General features: G+C 34.1%; 1 protein-coding gene across 5 annotated transcripts in view; it reads left to right on the forward strand.

Moving 5' to 3' along the window:
- The window catches only part of LOC149774832 (uncharacterized), a 120,279-nt gene that overhangs the window by 62,924 nt on the left and 32,353 nt on the right, over window positions 1-25,002 (forward strand). For 3 of the 5 annotated variants that reach the window (XM_089944679.1, XM_089944682.1, XM_089944680.1), the window contains exons 10-13: window positions 648-959; window positions 8,824-8,964; window positions 9,626-9,656; window positions 14,953-15,068. In XM_089944679.1, the coding sequence (XP_089800805.1) occupies window positions 648-959; window positions 8,824-8,964; window positions 9,626-9,656; window positions 14,953-15,068 (600 nt within the window). The remainder of the gene's footprint in view (window positions 1-647; window positions 960-8,823; window positions 8,965-9,625; window positions 9,657-14,952; window positions 15,069-25,002) is intronic. The other 2 variants (XM_089944681.1, XM_089944684.1) reach the window with 2 other exon arrangements.

Here is a 25,002-nt window from a genome sequence, read left to right on the forward strand (position 1 = left end):
GTGGTCACTTGTGATCACCCCCACTGTCTAGTTCATAATTCCCTTGTTCATACATCCATTATTGCTGCTCTGTCTATACATTCATTCATTCTTCCCTGTTTATACCTCCATTCATCCTTGTGGTCTTCCATCAGTTATTGATTGTAGTACAATACATTATTGTACATTATTGGGAAATAATAGTCTATATTGTTTGCAGTTGGTTTTGACTTAGGCAGGAATTATTATTATATTTCTACCACACTATGGTTGCCGCTTGATATTAGCTAGATCTCAACTGAGTTCTGTTGCTGTCAGTCTGTGTCATTATTTACAGGTGTTATGACTGGTTTGCAATTTAAGATACACTTTAATTAATTATTTTCCTGCAAAATGGATAAAGTTACATTATGCAAATGAGTATCTGGATAGAGATATTATCTAGAAGTAATATATGTTAAAGTTGACAGACATGACCATGTTATAATTTACATACAGGCTGCATTGATTCTGAAAAAGGTTGAAGCTAGGACTGAGGGGTTGGCATGCCAGCATTTGCATTAACAACTTTAGAGAGAGAGACAGACAGACAGTCTATTCCTAGATATTATAAACATTCATTCAAATTTTATGAAGCAATTTTAAACTTAATTTTCTAATTTTTGCAGGTCCTCCCCGGATAGTTGACGAATTTCACTTCAACAGATTTTTAGAGAAAGAGGTTGAATTTAACTTTAAGCCAGGGTTTAATGGTGGTCGTAACCAGACATTTACCATAGAATACAGGTCCACAGCCAGCCCTGACTCGTTCTGGATGAACTCAAGTATTACAGATCTAAAAGAAACACAAACCTATAATGGAACTTATTTTGTTAATGTCACTCAGCCTCCCCCAGGAACTTATGAGTATAGGATGTACTCCTGGAATGAGATTGGCAGAAGTCCCTACTCATTTATAATTACAATATTCATTCCTGAAGGTAATACACCTATTATTCATTTATGTATGGAATATTTTACTTTGTCTCCAAAACACCATACCAATTTTTAAATTTTGATCAGATTTGGTATGAGACTTCCTGTGTCATTGATTAATTTGCAATCTGTAACAAGGTCATATATGTTGGCATGAGACTTCCTATGTCAGGGATTAATTTGCAATCTGTAACAAGGTCATATATGTTGAAAATGTCTGTAAGGACTGACATTTGACTGACTTTAAAGTTTCTTACTTTCAGATTATTATCTGATAAGATATAGTTACCTGATCTCTTATATAGGTAGTGAACTCATTATGTGCATTAAAATTATAAGACAATTCATGTCAAGCATTACACTGTAATCAGGAACTAGTTATCTGCTTTGACGAAGTTTGTGAGTAGACCATTTGATTTGATAGGTATAGATGACAGTTATACTATTTTAAACAATATGTGGATTCAAATGATAGTGTAGTTTGATAACTATTACTTTATACTTTTTTTTTCCTTTTCCACATTTTCCTGTCATGAAAGATAAATCACATACTTGTACACATATTGATTAAAAATTGGTCCAGTTGTATAACGTTTTTATCACCCAAGGCATTGAAGCTAGAGAAACAATGTATATTAACATTAAATAATGTATAAATTTCCCATAACTATCACTACTTATATACAGTTTGAGTGAATTTGCTCATGCTCATTTTGATGTCACACTGTTGTAAATTTGACAATATTTGCCAGTCAGAAAAATACAAAATAGTCACTTTAATCACAAGCTACGAATATATGAGGAATAGAAGCAAGATGGGGAAAAAAATGAGTGTGAAATAAATGTACTGTCCACAATGAATAAGACATGATGTTTGCATAGATTGTGTTGACTACATACCATTTCATTCCATCAGACTAAATAAAGGACTATTTCACTATTCATTAAGTTATTGAATATATATTTTGTCACATAAAAGGTTGTTATGATTCATTGGCTGGTACATGTATATCTATGTTGACACTTTCATTGGACAGTAAAACTTATTGCTTTATCTTTTTTTTTCATGTTAAGATGTATTTATCCTTATGTATCTTGTTTGAAAATTATGTTCCCATTACATTCAAGTTCTGACTAATTGTGCCAGTATAAATTGTTTACTATATGTCCAACATTGTCAACATGGAGGAGTACATAAGCATTTTTGAAAATTAATTAAGAAATCTGGATCTAACTTTTCTCAGTTAAAACATGAAAATCCCAGTCCCCTGTGAAACATTAGAAAAAATATTTAAAAGTAGTTTATGTTTCTGGTTCTTAGCTACTAAGGCACAATACTTTATGACTTACAATTCTGGTGAAATTTTGATGAAATAAATAAAGTGATTTGCTTATGATGTTCCTTTTGATTGAATTTATGTGGCATTCAGCACATTCTTGAAAATTCAGGGAACTTGTTTGCTTGAGTAATGTTAATCAGGTTTTTCTTGGGACAGTCACGGAAGTCATTGAGACTTTATGCCATCTTTCATCATATAGACTTTATGCCATCCTTCAAGTCATTGAGACTTTATGTCATCCATCAAAGTATTGAGACTTTATGCCATCCTTCAAGTCATTGAGACTTTATGCCATCCTTCAGGTCATTGACTTTATACCATCCTTCAAGTCATTGACTTTATACCATCCTTCAGGTCATTGATTTTATACCATCCTTCAAGTCATTGAGACTTTATGTCATCCTTCAAGTCATTGAGACTTTATACCGTCATTCAAATCATTGAGACTTTATACCGTCATTCAAATCATTGAGACTTTATACCATCCTTCAGGTCATTGACTTTATACCATCCTTCAAGTCATTGAGACTTTATGTCATCCTTCAAGTCATTGAGACTTTTTACCATCCTTCAAGTCATTGAGACTTTATACCATCCTTCAAGTCATTGAGACTTTATACCATCCTTCAAGTCATAGAGACTTTTGTTTCTTGGGTTTTTATTTAATCTTGTTTACGAGAAAAATTATTTATTCTTGCAATATCACCACTCCAGTGGCCTAGTGGTTAGAGTGTCTGCCTCGGATGCGGGAGGTCGTGGGTCCGATCCCTGGCTGAGTCGTACCAAAGACTTACAAAAAAAGTACTAACAGCTGCCTCACTTGGTGCTCAGCATTAAGAAGTTAGTGTTAGGACTGGTCAGCCCGGTGTCAGGATAATGTGACTGGGTGGGACATCATGCTACATGTCTGCGGCATGATGCCTCAGTGCTAGACATCACTATAAACTGCCACATTGCAGACATCGTAGCGATATGACTGAAAAATTGTTAAAGCTACATTAAAAATCCAAATCACATCACATCACACATTCTCGCAATATCATTTGAAGCAGGATAATTTGTATTGTTGTGTTCTGCTTTTGAGTTTGATTTATTCAAAATGTTATTTACTAACACTACTGGACTTTAATTAGAACTTTATTGATTAGGACTCTTGATATAACTTTTTGGAATATATGGGACTTAATTCACAATACTTTAGGTTCTTTTTTAATCTTCACTTATAATTTTATGGAAATCAATTATTGAATTTACAAAATTTTCTGATACACTGTTTTCTATTACTTTAAGATCAAAGTGTTGTAACAAGTTAAAGGCTTAGTGTGTGACAGAGAAGATCAAAGTGTTGTAACAAATTAAAGATATAGTGTGTGACAGAGAAGATCAAAGAGTTGTAACAAGTTAAAGATATAGTGTGTGACAGAGAAGATCAAAGAGTTGTAACAAGTTAAAGATATAGTGTGTGACAGAGAAGATCAAAGAGTTGTAACAAGTTAAAGATATAGTGTGTGACAGAGAAGATCAAAGAGTTGTAACAAGTTAAAGATATAGTGTGTGACAGAGAAGATCAAAGAGTTGTAACAAGTTAAAGATATAGTGTGTGACAGAGAAGATCAAAGAGTTGTAACAAGTTAAAGGCTTAGTGTGTGACATAAAAGCTCATGTATATACTTTCTTAGATCATGATCAATAATAGAAATTCTTACAGAATATACATATTGAACCATTTACAGCATCAAAACTATTTGATTCCAGGGCCACTTGACCACTGGTTCTGATCCTTTTATTGTTGACCTCAGTTGTAGTCCACTGGTTCTAACAGATTTGGTATGGCACATAGACTTCTGGTCTCATAAGTTTTATTCAAAGCTGAGCTCATCTATTTACAAAATAGTTCCTGCAACTTTACAAGTGTATTTGATAAAATGGATTTTTGTGAATGTCAAAACATTGTTTTTTCCCATTGCAGCATGTGTGCCTGGAAAATCAGTAAAAGTTTAGTTGATCATAAAGCATAAGCTTTGAGTTCATATATTATATCCTTTACACTGTGTGGTGAGGCTGAAATCCATTTCCTTTTGTTGTATTTTGATAAATACAGTTAGACAAGTCAATACTGCATGCTAATGTTGATGTACTTCAAGAAATCAGCTTGAAGGAGTCCAGCCAATTCCATGGGAATAAACCTATCCAACCCAGATGGTCCAAAATGAACCTTTTAAATTAGAATTTTATGCCAGTGTCAAAAGGTACTTGCCTAGAATATCAGCTTTGATTGACCCTTAGAGGAAGAAAACTATGATGAGTATCAAAAGCTATATACATAAATTAGATGGCAAGGTTTTACATTAAACTGAGACAAAGCCGATTGGCTCTTATTTATAAAATAGAATAGTAGCATTATCACAATGTGGTACTAAACTCCTATTTATAAAATAGAATAGTAGCATTATCACAATGTGGTACTAAACTCCTATTTATAAAATAGAATAGTAGCATTATCACAATGTGGTACTAAACTCCTATTTATAAAATAGAATAGTAGCATTATCACAGTGTGGTACTAAACTCCTATTTATAAAATAGAATAGTAGCATTATCACAGTGTGGTACTAAACTCCTATTTATAAAATAGAATAGTAGCATTATCACAATGTGGTACTAAACTCCTATTTATAAAATAGAATAGTAGCATAATCACAATGTGGTACTAAACTCCTATTTATAAAATAGAATAGTAGCATTATCACAATGTGGTACTAAACTCCTATTTATAAAATAGAATAGTAGCATAATCACAATGTGGTACTAAACTCCTATTTATAAAATAGAATAGTAGCATAATCACAATGTGGTACTAAACTCCTATTTATAAAATAGAATAGTAGCATTATCACACTGTGGTACTAAACTCCTATTTATAAAATAGAATAGTAGCATAATCACACTGTGGTACTAAACTCCTATTTATAAAATAGAATAGTAGCATTATCACAGTGTGGTACTAAACTCCTATTTATAAAATAGAATAGTAGCATTATCACAGTGTGGTACTAAACTCCTATTTATAAAATAGAATAGTAGCATTATCACACTGTGGTACTAAACTCCTATTTATAAAATAGAATAGTAGCATTATCACACTGTGGTACTAAACTCCTATTTATAAAATAGAATAGTAGCATTATCACACTGTGGTACTAAACTCCTATTTATAAAATAGAATAGTAGCATTATCACAGTGTGGTACTAAACTCCTATTTATAAAATAGAATAGTAGCATTATCACAGTGTGGTACTAAACTCCTATTTATAAAATAGAATAGTAGCATTATCACAGTGTGGTACTAAACTCCTATTTATAAAATAGAATAGTAGCATTATCACAATGTGGTACTAAACTCCTATTTATAAAATAGAATAGTAGCATTATCACACTGTGGTACTAAACTCCTATTTATAAAATAGAATAGTAGCATAATCACAATGTGGTACTAAACTCCTATTTATAAAATAGAATAGTAGCATTATCACAATGTGGTACTAAACTCCTATTTATAAAATAGAATAGTAGCATAATCACAATGTGGTACTAAACTCCTATTTATAAAATAGAATAGTAGCATTATCACACTGTGGTACTAAACTCCTATTTATAAAATAGAATAGTAGCATAATCACAATGTGGTACTAAACTCCTATTTATAAAATAGAATAGTAGCATTATCACAATGTGGTACTAAACTCCTATTTATAAAATAGAATAGTAGCATTATCACACTGTGGTACTAAACTCCTATTTATAAAATAGAATAGTAGCATTATCGCAATGTGGTACTAAACTCCTATTTATAAAATAGAATAGTAGCATTATCGCAATGTGGTACTAAACTCCTATTTATAAAATAGAATAGTAGCATAATCACAATGTGGTACTAAACTCCTATTTATAAAATAGAATAGTAGCATTATCACACTGTGGTACTAAACTCCTATTTATAAAATAGAATAGTAGCATTATCACACTGTGGTACTAAACTCCTATTTATAAAATAGAATAGTAGCATTATCGCAATGTGGTACTAAACTCCTATTTATAAAATAGAATAGTAGCATTATCGCAATGTGGTACTAAACTCCTATTTATAAAATAGAATAGTAGCATAATCACAATGTGGTACTAAACTCCTATTTATAAAATAGAATAGTAGCATTATCACAATGTGGTACTAAACTCCTATTTATAAAATAGAATAGTAGCATTATCACACTGTGGTACTAAACTCCTATTTATAAAATAGAATAGTAGCATTATCACAGTGTGGTACTAAACTCCTATTTATAAAATAGAATAGTAGCATAATCACAATGTGGTACTAAACTCCTATTTATAAAATAGAATAGTAGCATAATCACAATGTGGTACTAAACTCCTATTTATAAAATAGAATAGTAGCATTATCACAATGTGGTACTAAACTCCTATTTATAAAATAGAATAGTAGCATTATCACACTGTGGTACTAAACTCCTATTTATAAAATAGAATAGTAGCATTATCACACTGTGGTACTAAACTCCTATTTATAAAATAGAATAGTAGCATTATCACACTGTGGTACTAAACTCCTATTTATAAAATAGAATAGTAGCATTATCACACTGTGGTACTAAACTCCTATTTATAAAATAGAATAGTAGCATAATCACAGTGTGGTACTAAACTCCTATTTATAAAATAGAATAGTAGCATAATCACAGTGTGGTACTAAACTCCTATTTATAAAATAGAATAGTAGCATTATCACAGTGTGGTACTAAACTCCTATTTATAAAATAGAATAGTAGCACAATCACAATGTGTACTAAATTGGAGGCAAGCAAGAGTAGTTTAAAATTCTGAGCAAGTACCAAAAAGACAATGAAAAGAACCTTGCTAAAATTAAACTTGATGACTTTCATATTTAAAATATTATTACTATATGTGATGTGCTAATTGAAAACACAATCTCTGAAAACAGTTACCATGTGTCATAAATGATTACAAACATGTGTGTATATGTGTGTTTTGGATTTTTAACATAGCTTTAATAATCTGAGTCATATCACTATGATGTCAGCAGTGTGGCAGTTTATGGTAATTCTTGCACTGGGGCATGATGTTACAGACATATGGCATCATGTCCAACCCATTGACATTATCCTGACACCAGGCCAGTCAGCCCTAACACTAACCTCTTAATGCTGAGTGCCAACCAAAGCAGTTGATGGTACCACTTATCCAAGGCATATGCTCTAACCACTTAGGCCACTGGAGCATTAGAATGATTACAAGAAAATTGTTATATACCTGTAAGGTCAAAAAGATTAACAGATGACATTTTGTCTGTTTTGTAAAATACTGGCTCCATCAGCAGATGGCTTGGAATAAAACCCAACCTGCCTTAATGTGGTGGCTCAATGACCCTAACGACTCCATGTTTCCCCATTGTTATTCATACAGACATGGTTGACTCCAGTTTGACCATGGTCATGGCAAAATGGCTGATCTCAAATGTTCCCCAGACATCCAAATTCTGGTGAACTACACACACCCCAACTGCACAGTGAGAAGTAAAGCAATTGAACTTCTTGCACATTTATACCAACCCCATATTTTGCTGTAAGATTTCAGTACAATCCTCTGACCAACGTGGGAGATGAAGTGATGATGAATCATGATTAAGAAATACAAGTTTCAAGAAATTTCCCACAAGATGAATCAGTAAAGCCTTAATTCTATATCACTATATATATTGCCAAGGAAGCTTCAATAAATCCTTCCAAGCAGTGGATGAGATGTGACGATGAATTGTATACCTCCATTTTGTTTTAAAGTTTCAAGAAATTCTCACCAAAATAAGCCAAACATAAGGTAATTTTAATCCACATCTGCACCAGTTTCATATTTAGCTGACAGAGTTTAATTAAAGTCTTCTAAGTTGTGTGGAAAAGAAGTATTGACAAGCTTTGTTACAAATAGATGGACAGACAAATAGATAAAAATGGGGTGTAGCTGTTAATAATAAATCCATTCCTTCCTTAAATGCCAGGATAATAAATGCAGATTAAATACAGTGTACCACAAAATTTACCCAACTATGCTTAGGTTATCTCAGATCTTACTAAAGGATTCAAATTACCTGGCAGTAGTTTTTACTTGTGAACACTTGCCTGAATTTCTTCAAAGTTTTGGACCCCTTTCTATAATATGAATTTTCATGTGCTTTCATTTACAGCAGGAACAGGTATATGACTAATTAGATGAACTCTTTGCTACAAGTATATGACTAATTAGATGAACTCTTTGCTACAAGTATATGACTAATTAGATGAACTCTTTGCTACAAGTATATGACTAATTAGATGAACTCTTTGCTACAAGTATATGACTAATTAGATGAACTCTTTGCTACAAGTATATGATTAATTAGATGAACTCTTTGCTACAATTAGATATAATTTAAATGACTGTTGTTCATATTTGTAGTAGAAAGTACCTCTGCAAGTCATGGAACATCAGTTGCTGGGATAGCTGGCGGCATAATTGCCGGATTTGTCGTCATTTTATGTGTGGTAATAGGCATACTTCTTTGGAGAAGATATCAGCATAGAAAGAAAACTGAACATGGTAAGAAAGACTACAATCATCAGCTCAAAAAATTAAAGCAAATATCATCTTAAATGTGTGTGTCAGGAATGGCAGAAAATAAATACACAAGTTATTTCAATTATTTGTATAGCCTTTCTTGTTAACATTTTATCATTATTTTGGCACAGTGCAATCAATATATATCTACATATAACATTTCATGGGATAAGATTCAATGAATAAACTAATGTACTTTAATGCTACATCCACATACTGTACCTAACAGAATTTGAATTGTTATTGTTATGGGTTTAAGGCCATTTTTGAGCACCTAATAGGATATACATGGTGGCCAGGAAATATGGTTGAGAGAGAACCCAGGAAAACTCTAGTAGGAACCACTGACCCATAGGAAACTACTGGTCACCTCTTTTACATTTCCACATTGGTCATCCCGGAGACTCAAACCCATGTACTAGATAGAGGCCATATGTATGTGATCTGTAAAGGCAAGCATTTAGACCACTCGGCCACCCACGGCCCCTAGGATTTAAATACCTGTGTTTCTAAGATTATGTTAATGGCTTTCTAAATCTAGTGATACTCGCTGGTCACATTGCTGCTTTATCAAAGTTAGTAAACAATATGACAACTGTTTTTGTTTCATTATGCCTGAAATTGTTATCCATTGAAATTACAGATAATGATGTAGCAAAGGAGCATGAAGAAAGGTAAGTGTTAATCTTCTCACTTCTTGTTATTATATTACACAAATACAAAATGACTTAAAAGGTGTAAAGAAGCTAATGGTCTTTTTCTTTGTGAAATACATTACCTGATTACATTAAGGATATAGGCCTACTACCTCCCAAATCCAGCACTACTTAAAAGATGAAAAATCATCTTACATAATATGTCATAGAGACAAAGGGAAATAATTCATGCCTTCTTACTTTCACCTGCCACCGTTAGGTGTTGCCAGTTTTTATACTTGGCTGTCATGTTGAAATACACATGGAATTACCTTCTAAATATTCCAAGCTTTAAGAAAGAAATTATCGGTAGTCACTGAAGTTATTGTGTAGCTTGGTCATTACTACACAGTTGTTACACATTAATTTTATATTTTTTCCATAATTTTTGGACAAATGTGTAATTACGTAATAAAATGGCAAATATGCTTTCATTTAACAAGTATTTATTCATGACTTAGTGTTTTCCTTTATTATATCAGTAATGGGTGTGTATTAGCATCTTATTTGCATGCTAATTTTTATTTATGCTACATTGTGTTAATAATTATCTTTATTTTGTATTATTTCAGTGTTAATGATAACCAAATATACTATGTTTTTATGAAGTTCAAGGCTAGAAAAGACACTTGTGACTTGTACACCAAAAAGACTTCCTCTCTACCATGCATCATACATAAGTCTTAGTCTTAGGAGGTCTGGTTGGTAGTTATGCACAAAATGCGATCCTTTTGTGAGACCACTCTCCACCTAAACTACGATGAAAAACAGCTACAATGACATCAGCATAAATGGAGGAAATTGCTCTTTAGATTTACAAGGATCTGCTTTGAAACAAATAACATTTTCTGGTGCAATAGATGACAATGCAATCAGTTACACATTACATGGATCTTTGTGATATATCCATCCATCTTGCATCACCTTCAGCAACATTTCCTTATTGTGGTGGGCATTTTACTGCAAAATTATTCCATCCTGCCAATTGGTGGACTTGATTGATTGACCAGACCATCCTCCTGTGGTATTTGGGAATCATAGTGATAGATACACCTGTCTTGCCACACCTTCAGTGACAGTTCCCTTATTATGATGGAGAATTTACTGAAAATTACATCTGTCCAGCCAAGCCTTTAGCAATGGTGGTAAAGTTGAAGATTGGGCCAGATTTTATATAGCTGGCATCCAGGCTGACCTTTTGCCTGGTAAACCAGCCATCCACCTAAGCACAACACATTCAGCCAGCAGAACAGATTGTCAACATGTTCCCAGCATATTTGCAAGGAAGAGCTAGTGAACTTAAAGTGTGAGATGATGGGATGTTGTCATGTTTGCCACCTGGGATGGTTGAATCGTACATGCAGACTGACCAATACTAGGACTTGCAGTCCATGCAGTAACAATAATGAGGCTACTCCAAAGCAAACAATACTCTGATCCTACCATGGAAAAGACAGAGTTTACTTTCCAGGCAGCTGTCAGAGAGATTTATAGGGTGGTGACAGCTTTAGAATGCTTCCCACCCACCACCACCAAACCAAACTATGAGGTTAAGGTGTCAGTACATTCATCATTGAGGAAGAAACACTCTTTCCAGATACTTTCTCTATCTACCAAGATAAAGGGGATTAATGACCTCATATCTGGTCACATTTATGATCCATGTAATGCCAAGTACCAGCGATGTTTTCATACCACTGGTAAAAGACACATTCAGTTGTCTTTTGTACTTGTATCCCAGCCCTAGATACAAATCTGGTGGCAGTACATAATGTCCCAGCCACTGTTCTGTAAAGTGGACAGACTAGGTACAAATCTGGTTATCACTTTCTCTATGTTCGACTTGGCATCATTGTTCCACATCTCATAAGGTGCACCATAGTCTAGATTTAAGGACTCCCCCTGTTTCAGTCTCCTCTACTCTTTGGAGTGAAGACTGAAGATGTTTGGAGGCAAGTATCTCAGGAACTGCCAATCCCACACTGTCATTTTGGAATAGTCTATCAGGACCACAAAAGAGGAAATATGGTTGGAACAGGGATAAGGGATCTTTATAGTCAAGTACTCATTGTCAATCTAACCCCAGTGACAGAAGACAGCCTTCGAAATAGACTATGATGCAGGATTTTCTTACTGTATCACCCTTCATCCATCAAGATGATTGGCTGATCCATGCAATTTCAAACCACTTCTCTTCACCCCATCTTATGCAAGTACTGTCAGACCAGGTGAATTTTTACTGCTGGAGATATGGTCTGTCATCACCAGACGGGTTACTACTGGTGATGGAGGTCATGCAAGGAAGAAAATAAATAAAACTATAATTTTCAGATTTTATTAAAGGTCTTTACTCATACAGAAGGCAAACAGGAACTTGAGACTGAACCTGAGTTGCCTCAACCAGTATGTCCCACCAAGAAGATTAAAGATGGAGATGGTAAGAGCCTTCCATTTCTCCATTAAAAAGGATGAGTATGCCATCAGTCTCAATTGGTTTGATGGAAACTTTTATTTCCCTATCCACTCAATTGGTTTGATGCATAATTTTATTTCCCTATCCACTCAATTTGGTTTGATACATACTTATCCACTCAGCATAAAAAAATTTGGTTTGTTGACCATGACATGGTTTTTTAGTTCAAAGTCCTAGCATTTGACTTCTGTATAAATCCTGGTGCTTTTACCAGTATTATTTTGAATTGTTTCATCACTATGTTCCAGTTGAATTCATCTACAGTAATAGCAGCATACTTGGATGACATCCTGCAAAATATGTGATAAAGTTGATTCTGCTTTAAAAGATGAACGATCTCCTTTCACTTTTATATCATTTAGGCATTTTTATGACATGTGGCCAATCAAATCTTCATTCATTCTGGTGTTTTGTCCACCTGGGTATGGAATTTCTCATCATCCTCAATTGGCCACTGCTTCCCCATGATTACATAATATGAACCATAGACCTGGTCAAGTCTCTTTCTATCAAGACTTAGATTTCAGTGAGAGAGTTATTGCATCTCCTCGGATTATTCATTGCAGCAGTGGACTTGATTAAGGTAGTCCAGCTTATTATGCTTCATTACTGATGACATTGCTAGTCAGTGGTACCCATTCTCAGGTCCCCTTGATCAACAAGCCATTATCATGCCCGACATGATCATTCCTAGGTCAGGGGTGCAGTCATGGTTGGCTGATGTCAGAGGTTTGAAAGCAATGTTTTAATTCAAGATATAATAGAAGTGGTTGATGGCATGCATTGTCAACCTTCTCAAGCTTTTATGTCAGAGATTAGCTTCACAGAGACAAACTCTGGATATGGGTTACCCAGATGACCACTAAACCCAGTCAACACAGCCTATCAGCTTTATGAAATTTTGTAAGATTTCACGACTCATCTTCACTTGATAGAAGTCACAATCATGTGGTTCTGGGCCATGTTGGTTATCAGGAGAATGCATGATTATTCAAGAGGGGATTCCAGGTATATTTCCCTAGAAGGATACCAGAGGTAGATGTCAGATCCTCAGCATTCCCTCCTGTTACCTAATCTCCTATTGTTAATGGGATCGGGGAATCTATTTGAAGGAGAAAACAAATATTTAAAGCAAATTATGTTTTCCTGAAAATGTTTACCTGATCACAATACTTAAAAACCCTCCCCACCATGTGAGCATCTACGTTCACATATATATCAAGTCAGAAACTGACAACACCTGGCGATGGCAAGGGACTGTAATGGGCTTGAGTTATTGCACTTTGTTTGAAAAAAAATAGTCAAGAAAAGACAATTGTTCATCTTTTTTAGCAGGGCTGGATTCAAAAGGCAGTAGGCTTATATCCATTATGTTAATATAATCTAATAAGTATTCTTAAAGAATCAATATCTAAAAACTTATAAATAACATAACGTAGGAAGCACACGCTAAACACCTCGACTAGTAATACCATAATAACCTTGAAAATCTCTCTTCATACATGATTTCTACTAACAACCTCTATAAACAGCATAGAACATTCCCCCTTTCTAGAACATTTTGAAAAAAATAAAAAAAATAAAAAGAATTTTTTAAAAAAATTGCAAGAAACACCAGGCAAATGCAACAAGAAACCAGCGATGTAAAGCAACCAGGACGGTTTCCGAGCTCTCCTTCCCACTAATGACAGCCAACCATTCAACTGTAAGGGACCTTTATGGACCCACAGATTGAGGCCAAACTATTAGGGTTCCTTGAACCCATAAAAGTCTGGGGGAGGTGGCACCATTCCCTTCCCCAGGAACAACTAGCAGGCTGCACAATTGTGTGCACGCCTCTATAATTAAACTCAACAACAAAAAAGTAAGTATTCACAGAGAAACATAATTTACTCAAATGTTTTGCTGTTTTGATATTCTAGCTTTTTATTTCCTTTAGAGCATAATTACAAAAATAATACAGGACCTACGTATGTGTCTCTAACATACTGATGCAGCATGTTACATTTACATATGCTGTTACTACGAATTTATGCCACATGGGTCTCATAAAAGATTAAAATAGAAGAACAAAAAAAGTAAGAGAGTGGTAACATAATTCATAAAGGGGTATATTTATTTGCTTTTTTACATTGAAATAACTACCTACCAATTAAAATAACGCTCCAGTGGCTTAGTGGTTAGAGTGTCCACCTCAAACCCTGATAGAGTCATACCAAAGACTTTAAAAATTTGTACTAACATCTGCCTTGCTTGGCGCTGAGTATTAAGAGGTTAGTGTTAGGACTGGTTGGCCTGGTGTCAGGATAATGTGACTGGTTGGGATATCATGCTACATGTCTGCGGCATGATGCCCCAGTGCTAGACACCACTATAAACTGCCACATTGCAGACATCATAGCGATATGACTGAATTTTTTTAAAGCTACATTACAAATCCAAATCACACACACACACACCTACCATGAACGTTATCTACATAATTCTGAAGCAAAAACACAGTTCTTGGATTGATTATGTGTTAAAGATGAATGCATCAAGACCAGGTCAGTATCTTAAAATTGTTAGTTTGTGGATACACTTTAGCTGATTCTTGAATAATGTGTTTGATTCTTATTCTAACAAACACAGTTAATAAGAACTTATTAAGGACAAGAAGAAATTGGATAAATTCCAATTATTTGAATATCGTATAAATGTTACTTTGAAAATACACTTTAGTCAAGGATTGGTTCATGGCATGGATTCTTACTCTAACAAAAACACATTTTATTAAAACATAATCTTATGTTCCATATCAAGCACAAGAAGAAATCAAATAAAAGCCAGCTGTGTCAAACAAGATGTGGCCAGTGGAAAGGAGTATGAGGGACTCCACTTCACAAAAGCTGAAACCACGCAGTACCTACAACTTAATGGTAAATTAACTTATTTTTAATTATTACCATAATTTTTTTATGTCTGTATACATGATTCATCCTGCATATTTTAAATAATATCTTAATAAGATGGCTCACAAACCTTAATGATTCACAGTTGAACAATTCTTTATATACAGAAAGTATATTTATAGATATGCTTTCATTGTCATAAATTCTAGAATTTATAGTTTCCTGTGCCATAGAATTCTGATGCTAACTCTTTTTACGTCAATGACTAATCCCCATTTTTTCCAGTCTCAACCTCCGCTGTTTCAATCATAATTTTAAAACATTTGTAAACATTTAGCGAGCAAATTCATTATTCATTGCAATTATTGCTAGGTATTGCTAATGAATTAACTGTGGACATGAAAGAGAAGGTCATACCTATGATGTAGACAGGTACCATTGTCATGGAAATGGTGATTACTTTAAGTGATGACTTAGGGTTATACATTTTATTAATTCTATGATGTACACAGGTAACATTGTCATGGAAATGGTGATTACTTTAAGTGATGACTATGGGTTATACATTTTATTAATTCTATGATGTACACAGGTAACATTGTCATGGAAATGGTGATTACTTTAAGTGATGACTATGGGTTATACATTTTATTAATTCTATGATGTACACAGGTAACATTGTCATGGAAATGGTGATTACTTTAAGTGATGACTTAGGGTGATACATTTTATTAATTCTATGATGTACACAGGTAACATTGTCATGGAAATGGTGATTACTTTAAGTGATGACTTAGGGTTATACATTTGATTAATTCTATGATGTACACAGGTACCATTGTCATGGAAATGGTGATTACTTTAAGTGATGACTATGGGTTATACATTTTATTAATTCTATGATGTACACAGGTAACATTGTCATGGAAATGGTGATTACTTTAAGTGATGACTTAGGGTTATACATTTTATTAATTCTATGATGTACACAGGTAACATTGTCATGGAAATGGTGATTACTTTAAGTGATGACTTAGGGTTATACATTTTATTAATTCTATGATGTACACAGGTAACATTGTCATGGAAATGGTGATTACTTTAAGTGATGACTATGGGTTATACATTTTATTAATTCTATGATGTACACAGGTAACATTGTCATGGAAATGGTGATTACTTTAAGTGATGACTATGGGTTATACATTTTATTAATTCTATGATGTACACAGGTAACATTGTCATGGAAATGGTGATTACTTTAAGTGATGACTATGGGTTATACATTTTATTAATTCTATGATGTACACAGGTAACATTGTCATGGAAATGGTGATTACTTTAAGTGATGACTATGGGTTATACATTTTATTAATTCTATGATGTACACAGGTAACATTGTCATGGAAATGGTGATTACTTTAAGTGATGACTTAGGGTTATACATTTTATTAATTCTATGATGTACACAGGTAACATTGTCATGGAAATGGTGATTACTTTAAGTGATGACTATGGGTTATACATTTTATTAATTCTATGATGTACACAGGTAACATTGTCATGGAAATGGTGATTACTTTAAGTGATGACTTAGGGTGATACATTTTATTAATTCTATGATGTACACAGGTAACATTGTCATGGAAATGGTGATTACTTTAAGTGATGACTTAGGGTTATACATTTTATTAATTCTATGATGTAGACAGGTACCATTGTCATGGAAATGGTGATTACTTTAAGTGATGACTATGGGTTATACATTTTATTAATTCTATGATGTACACAGGTACCATTGTCATGGAAATGGTGATTACTTTAAGTGATGACTATGGGTTATACATTTTATTAATTCTATGATGTACACAGGTAACATTGTCATGGAAATGGTGATTACTTTAAGTGATGACTATGGGTTATACATTTTATTAATTCTATGATGTACACAGGTAACATTGTCATGGAAATGGTGATTACTTTAAGTGATGACTATGGGTTATACATTTTATTAATTCTATGATGTACACAGGTAACATTGTCATGGAAATGGTGATTACTTTAAGTGATGACTATGGGTTATACATTTTATTAATTCTATGATGTACACAGGTAACATTGTCATGGAAATGGTGATTACTTTAAGTGATGACTATGGGTTATACATTTTATTAATTCTATGATGTACACAGGTACCATTGTCATGGAAATGGTGATTACTTTAAGTGATGACTATGGGTTATACATTTTATTAATTCTATGATGTACACAGGTAACATTGTCATGGAAATGGTGATTACTTTAAGTGATGACTTAGGGTGATACATTTTATTAATTCTATGATGTACACAGGTAACATTGTCATGGAAATGGTGATTACTTTAAGTGATGACTTAGGGTTATACATTTTATTAATTCTATGATGTAGACAGGTACCATTGTCATGGAAATGGTGATTACTTTAAGTGATGACTATGGGTTATACATTTTATTAATTCTATGATGTACACAGGTAACATTGTCATGGAAATGGTGATTACTTTAAGTGATGACTATGGGTTATACATTTTATTAATTCTATGATGTACACAGGTAACATTGTCATGGAAATGGTGATTACTTTAAGTGATGACTATGGGTTATACATTTTATTAATTCTATGATGTACACAGGTAACATTGTCATGGAAATGGTGATTACTTTAAGTGATGACTATGGGTTATACATTTTATTAATTCTATGATGTACACAGGTAACATTGTCATGGAAATGGTGATTACTTTAAGTGATGACTTAGGGTGATACATTTTATTAATTCTATGATGTACACAGGTAACATTGTCATGGAAATGGTGATTACTTTAAGTGATGACTTAGGGTTATACATTTTATTAATTCTATGATGTAGACAGGTACCATTGTCATGGAAATGGTGATTACTTTAAGTGATGACTATGGGTTATACATTTTATTAATTCTATGATGTACACAGGTACCATTATCATGGAAATGGTGATTACTTTAAGTGATGACTATGGGTTATACATTTGATTAATTCTATGATGTACACAGGTAACATTGTCATGGAAATGGTGATTACTTTAAGTGATGACTTAGGGTGATACATTTTATTAATTCTATGATGTACACAGGTAACATTGTCATGGAAATGGTGATTACTTTAAGTGACGACTTAGGGTTATACATTTTATTAATTCTGTGATGTAGACAGGTACCATTGTCATGGAAATGGTGATTACTTTAAGTGATGACTATGGGTTATACATTTTATTAATTCTATGATGTACACAGGTACCATTGTCATGGAAATGGTGATTACTTTAAGTGATGACTATGGGTTATACATTTGATTAATTCTATGATGTACACAGGTAACATTGTCATGGAAATGGTGATTACTTTAAGTGATGACTATGGGTTATACATTTTATTGATTCTATGATGTACACAGGTAGCATTGTCATGGAAATGGTGATTACTTTAAGTGATGACTTAGGGTTATACATTTTATTAATTCAGTGAATATTATAAAGGTGGAGGAAGACTAAAAGTTAAAGACAAGGACATAATGCATGTCTAGAAAAAGATCTGGCAACAAGTTTACCAAATTAGGTTCAGCCTTTCCCCTACTTGAACACCCCTTGCATATTATGTGTGAGGCAGGGAAGGTATCACAGAGAAGACCAAAAGTGAATACTTGAATATGCATGATGCATATAAATATACACATGATATATTTAATAATATATACATTGATATTGTAAGTTAACATTTACAGAAATAAACTAAAAAGTGGTAAAATCATTTCGTTCCTTGAAAAAAAAAATCAAGAACAACTGAAAGCACTTTACAGTTTGGATCATTAGTTCAGGTAAACGTTGAATTTTGAGGTATTAAGTCAGTCATTTCAGACAAAATTATGTGATTAAAAATTAGAAGTAGTATACTGTGTTGAGCTCGATAACAGATAAAGTTAAATAAATGGGTTTTCAGGTGTCTCTCTACAGTTACTTAATGATGATGGAATTACATAGTTAATAATGCATTCAGTGCACTACAATTATTTCTAATTCTTGCATGGATGAGTAACTGCTTTTCTCACCACATGTATAGTGAGGGATCCCACATATTTCACAAGTTATATATCATTTAAATTTTGTCTAGCATGGGGCAATCTTACCAGGAAACTGTTACACACTAAATTACATGTTTTTCAAGATTTCTTTAAGTGAAATCTTAAAACGTTTAATAGCTGACAAAAATATAATACTGACTGTAAGTATTTATCAGAGTTAAATATTACATACACTGAGAAGAATTGAACATTTCTAGAAACAGGAAGCATGTACTCACTCTGGCCAGCACTAATGACATTACTCACTATGGCCAGTACTAATGACATTAAGCATGTACTCACTCTGGCCAGTACCAATGACATTAAGCATGTACTCACTCTGGCCAGTACCAATGACATTAAGCATGTACTCACTATGGCCAGCACTAATAACAGTACTCACTATGGCCAGCACTAATAACACTACTCACTCTGGCCAGTACTAATGACATTAAGCATGTACTCACTATGACCAGCACTAATAACAGTACTCACTATGGCCAGCACTAATAACATTGCTCACTCTGGCCAGCACTAATAACAGTACTCACTCTGGCCAGCACTAATAACAGGAACCATGCACTCACTCTGGCCAGCACTAATAACATTACTCACTCTGGCCAGCACTAATAACAGTATTCACTCTGGCCAGCACTAATAACAGGAATCATGTACTCACTCTGGCCAGCACTAATAACAGTACTCACTCTGGCCAGCACTAATAACAGGAATCATGTACTCACTCTGGCCAGCACTAATAACATTACTCACTCTGGCCAGCACTAATAACAGTACTCACTCTGGCCAGCACTAATAACAGGAATCATGTACTCACTCTGGCCAGCACTAATAACAGGAAACATGTACTCACTCTGGCCAGCACTAATAACAGGAAACATGTACTCACTCTGGCCAGCACTAATAACATTACTCACTCTGGCCAGCACTAATAACATTACTCACTATGGCCAGCACTAATGACAGTACTCACTCTGGCCAGCACTAATGACAGTACTCACCTGGGCCAGCACTAATAACAGTACTCACTATGGCCAGCACTAATGACAGTGCTCACTCTGGCCAGCACTAATAACAGTACTCAGTATGGCCAGTACTAATAACAGGAAGCATGTACTCACTCTGGCCTGCACTAATAACATTACTCACTCTGGCCAGCATTAATAACAGTACTCATTCTGGCTAGCACTAATAAAATTACTCACACTGGCCAGCACTAGTAATAGTACTCACTCTGGCCAGTACTAATAACATTACTCACTCTGGCCAGCATTAATAACAGTACTCAATCTGGCCAGCACTAATAACATTACTCACTCTGGCCAGCACTAATAACAGTACTCACTCTGGCCAGCACTAATAACAGGAAGCATGTACTCACTCTGGCCAGCACTAATAACATTACTACTCTGGCCAGCACTAATAACAGGAATCATGTACTCATTCTGGCCAGCACTAATAACAGGAAGGATGTACTCACTCTGGCCAGCACTAATAACATTACTCACTCTGGCCAGCACTAATAACAGTACTCACTCTGGCCAGCACTAATAACAGGAAGCATGTACTCACTCTGGCCAGCACTAATAACATTACCACTCTGGCCAGCACTAATAACAGGAATCATGTACTCATTCTGGCCAGCACTAATAACAGGAAGCATGTACTCACTCTGGTCAGCACTAATAACATTACTACTCTGGCCAGCACTAATAACAGTATGCATGTAGTCACTCTGGCCAGCATTAATAACATTAAGCAAGTACTCACTCAGGCCAGTACTAATAACAGGAAGCATGTACTCACTCTGGCCAGCACTAACAACAATAAGCATGTACTCACTCTGGCCAGCACTAATAACATGTACTCATTCTGGCAAGCACTAATAACAGTACACATGTAGTCACTCAGGCCAGCACTAATAACATTACTCACTCTGGCCAGCACTAATAACAGTACTCACTCTGGCCAGCACTATTAACAGGAATCATGTACTCACTCTGGCCAGCACTAATAACAGGAATCATGTACTCACTCTGGCCAGCACTAATAACAGTACTCACTCTGGCCAGCACTATTAACAGGAAGCATGTACTCACTCTGGCCAGTACTAATGACAGTACTCACTCTGGCCATTACTAATGACAGTACTCACTCTGGCCAGTACTACTGACAGTACTTACTCTGGCCAGCACTAATGACAGTAAGCATGGGTAAATTCACATATTATTTAAGACTGAAACAGAACAGAACAAAACATTTATTAATAAAGTAAATCTCAGGCCACACTTAGGTGGCCTATGGGAATTTCACAAATGCTAAAATATTATAAGGCGATGTCAGGAATATATGGAAATAAAAATCACATCGAAGGTCAACAATTTACAGTCAGAGCAAGAATAAACATTAAGACATGATGTGTGATCTTTTGGGTACATAAATGTGACATTGTTATGGTAGAATACAGTGACCCTCCTGGAGTATACAAAAGTTGCAAGAGAGAAAAAATATATCCTTGTGAAGTATGGAAAATTTCCTGTGTTTTGGGTTTTATTTGATATTGATGTGAAATTGTCTCCAAGCACTCAGTATGCTCTAAAAGGTAACTTATGCATGCCAGTCTGGGTCACTGTCTGAATTCTATGCCAGTTTATAGGAAGGTTTATCAGGTAGGGTTTTTCTTTGTTGATTTGTCTCTTTTACATTTTCTTTCAGCAATATTGTTCCAAGACCCTTTTCTACAGTATCTGCGATAGTTAGTGGTTTCATCTGTTTCGTGTCAGCATCACCTTCTACAATGCTGTCTTCAGATCGGATATCTGTGGCTAAAACTGTCCTGGTTGCAACAACTTGTTGTTTGTCATCATCATCATCCGGATTATTCATCTGTTTTGTTGCATCGTATTTCAAGATACGGATTATTCATCTGTTTAGTTGCATCATATTTCAAGATACGGATTATTCATCTGTTTAGTTGCATCGTATTTCAAGATACGGATTATTCATCTGTTTAGTTGCATCATATTTCAAGATACAGATTATTCATCTGTTTAGTTGCATCGTATTTCAAGATACGGATTATTCATCTGTTTAGTTGCATCGTATTTCAAGATACGGATTATTCATCTGTTTAGTTGCATCGTATTTCAAGATACGGATTATTCATCTGTTTAGTTGCATCGTATTTCAAGATACGGATTATTCATCTGTTTAGTTGCATCGTATTTCAAGATACGGATTATTCGTCTGTTTAGTTGCATCGTATTTCAAGATACGGATTATTCATGTTTAGTTCCATCGTATTTCAAGATACGGATTATTCGTCTGTTTAGTTGCATCGTATTTCAAGATACGGATTATTCATCTGTTTAGTTGCATCGTATTTCAAGATACAGATTATTCATCCGTTTAGTTGCATCATATTTCAAGATACGGATTATTCATCTGCTTTAAGTTGCATCGTATTTCAAGATACAGATTATTCATCTGTTTAGTTGCATCGTATTTCAAGATACGGATTATTCATCTGTTTAGTTGCATCGTATTTCAAGATACGGATTATTCATCTGTTTAGTTGCATCGTATTTCAAGATACGGATTATTCATCTGTTTAGTTGCATCGTATTTCAAGATACGGATTATTCATCTGTTTAGTTGCATCGTATTTCAAGATACGGATTATTCGTCTGTTTAGTTGCATCGTATTTCAAGATACGGATTATTCATGTTTAGTTCCATCGTATTTCAAGATACGGATTATTCGTCTGTTTAGTTGCATCGTATTTCAAGATACGGATTATTCATCTGTTTAGTTGCATCGTATTTCAAGATACAGATTATTCATCCGTTTAGTTGCATCATATTTCAAGATACGGATTATTCATCTGCTTTAAGTTGCATCGTATTTCAAGATACAGATTATTCATCTGTTTAGTTGCATCGTATTTCAAGATACGGATTATTCATCTGTTTAGTTGCATCGTATTTCAAGATACGGATTATTCGTCTGTTTAGTTGCGTTGTATTTCAAGATACGGATTATTCATCTGTTTAGTTGCATCGTATTTCAAGATACAGATTATTCATCTGTTTAGTTGCATCGTATTTCAAGATACGGATTATTCGTCTGTTTAGTTGCGTTGTATTTCAAGATAAGGATTATTCATCTGTTTAGTTGCATCGTATTTCAAGATATGGATTATTCATCTGCTAGTTTGCATCATATTTCAAGATATGGATTATTCATCTGCTAGTTTGCATCGTATTTCAAGATACGGATTTTTCATATATTTAGCTGAATTGTATTTCAAGATACGGATTATTCATCTGCTAGTTTGCATCGTATTTCAAGATACGGATTATTCATCTGCTAGTTTGCATCATATTTCAAGATACGGATTATTCATCTGCTAGTTTGCATCATATTTCAAGATACGGATTATTCATCTGCTAGTTTGCATCATATTTCAAGATACGAATTATTCATGTTTAGTTGCATTGTATTTCAAGATACAGATTATTCGTCTGTTTAGTTGCATCGTATTTCAAGATACGGATTATTCGTCTGTTTAGTTGCATCGTATTTCAAGATACGGATTATTCATCTGTTTAGTTGCATCGTATTTCAAGATACAGATTATTCATCTGTTTAGTTGCATCGTATTTCAAGATACGGATTATTCGTCTGTTTAGCTGCATCGTATTTCAAGATACGGATTATTCGTCTGTTTAGTTGCATCGTATTTCAAGATACGGATTATTCATGTTTAGTTGCATTGTATTTCAAGATACGGATTATTCGTCTGTTTAGTTGCATCATATTTCAAGATACGGATTATTCATCTGTTTAGTTGCATCGTATTTCAAGATATGGCTTATTCATCTGCTAGGTTGCATCGTATTTCAAGATACGGATTATTCATCTGTTTAGTTGCATCGTATTTCAAGATATGGATTATTCATCTGCTAGTTTGCATCGTATTTCAAGATACGGATTATTCATATATTTAGTTGAATCGTATTTCAATATACGGATTATTCATCTGCTAGTTTGCATCATATTTCAAGGTTCATTGCATGGAAAATGCAATTAATTACTTTATTTTCAGTTATTAACTTTCTTATTTCAGATATGATAAAAATGTTTTAAAAGTAATGACCTATTAATAATATAACCCTTTTGTATATTTTTTAGAAAACAAACAAGCAGAAATATAACATGTATGTTAGAAAGAATAATGTGCTTTCATCACTAAATAGTTTAAATTATCAGGGATCCATTTCATTTCACTTTTGCAACTTTAAGTAAAATGTATTTATTAAAATTCTTGCAGGTTATGCTTTCATAAGATCTATAGACACAGTGATTTGTATCTATTACATACAGCTAAAGTGTGTCTAGTAAGCATTATCTGTTTAAAATTGTCATTTTTCAGTTGGAATGGGCATAACAATGTGTTCTATGTAAATGAAGGTTGGAATGGCAATGACAGTGTGTTCTATGTAAATGAAGGTTGGAATGGGCATGACAATGTGTTCTATGTAAATGAAGGTTGGAATGGGCATGACAATGTGTTATATGTAAATGAAGGTTAGAATGGACATGACAATGTGTTCTGTGTAAATGAAGGTTGGAATGGGCATGACAATGTGTTCTATGTAAATGAAGGTTGTAATGGGCATGACAGTGTGCTCTATGTAAATGAAGGTTGGAATGGGCATGACAATGTGTTCTGTGTAAATGAAGGTTGGAATGGGCATGGCAATGTGTTCTGTGTAAATGAAGGTTGTAATGGCCATGACAGCGTG

The sequence above is a fragment of the Sinohyriopsis cumingii genome, unplaced genomic scaffold (genome assembly GCF_028554795.1).
Source record: "Sinohyriopsis cumingii isolate HCF-2022 unplaced genomic scaffold, ASM2855479v2 utg000127l, whole genome shotgun sequence".
In the NCBI taxonomy this organism is placed as follows: domain Eukaryota; kingdom Metazoa; phylum Mollusca; class Bivalvia; order Unionida; family Unionidae; genus Sinohyriopsis; species Sinohyriopsis cumingii.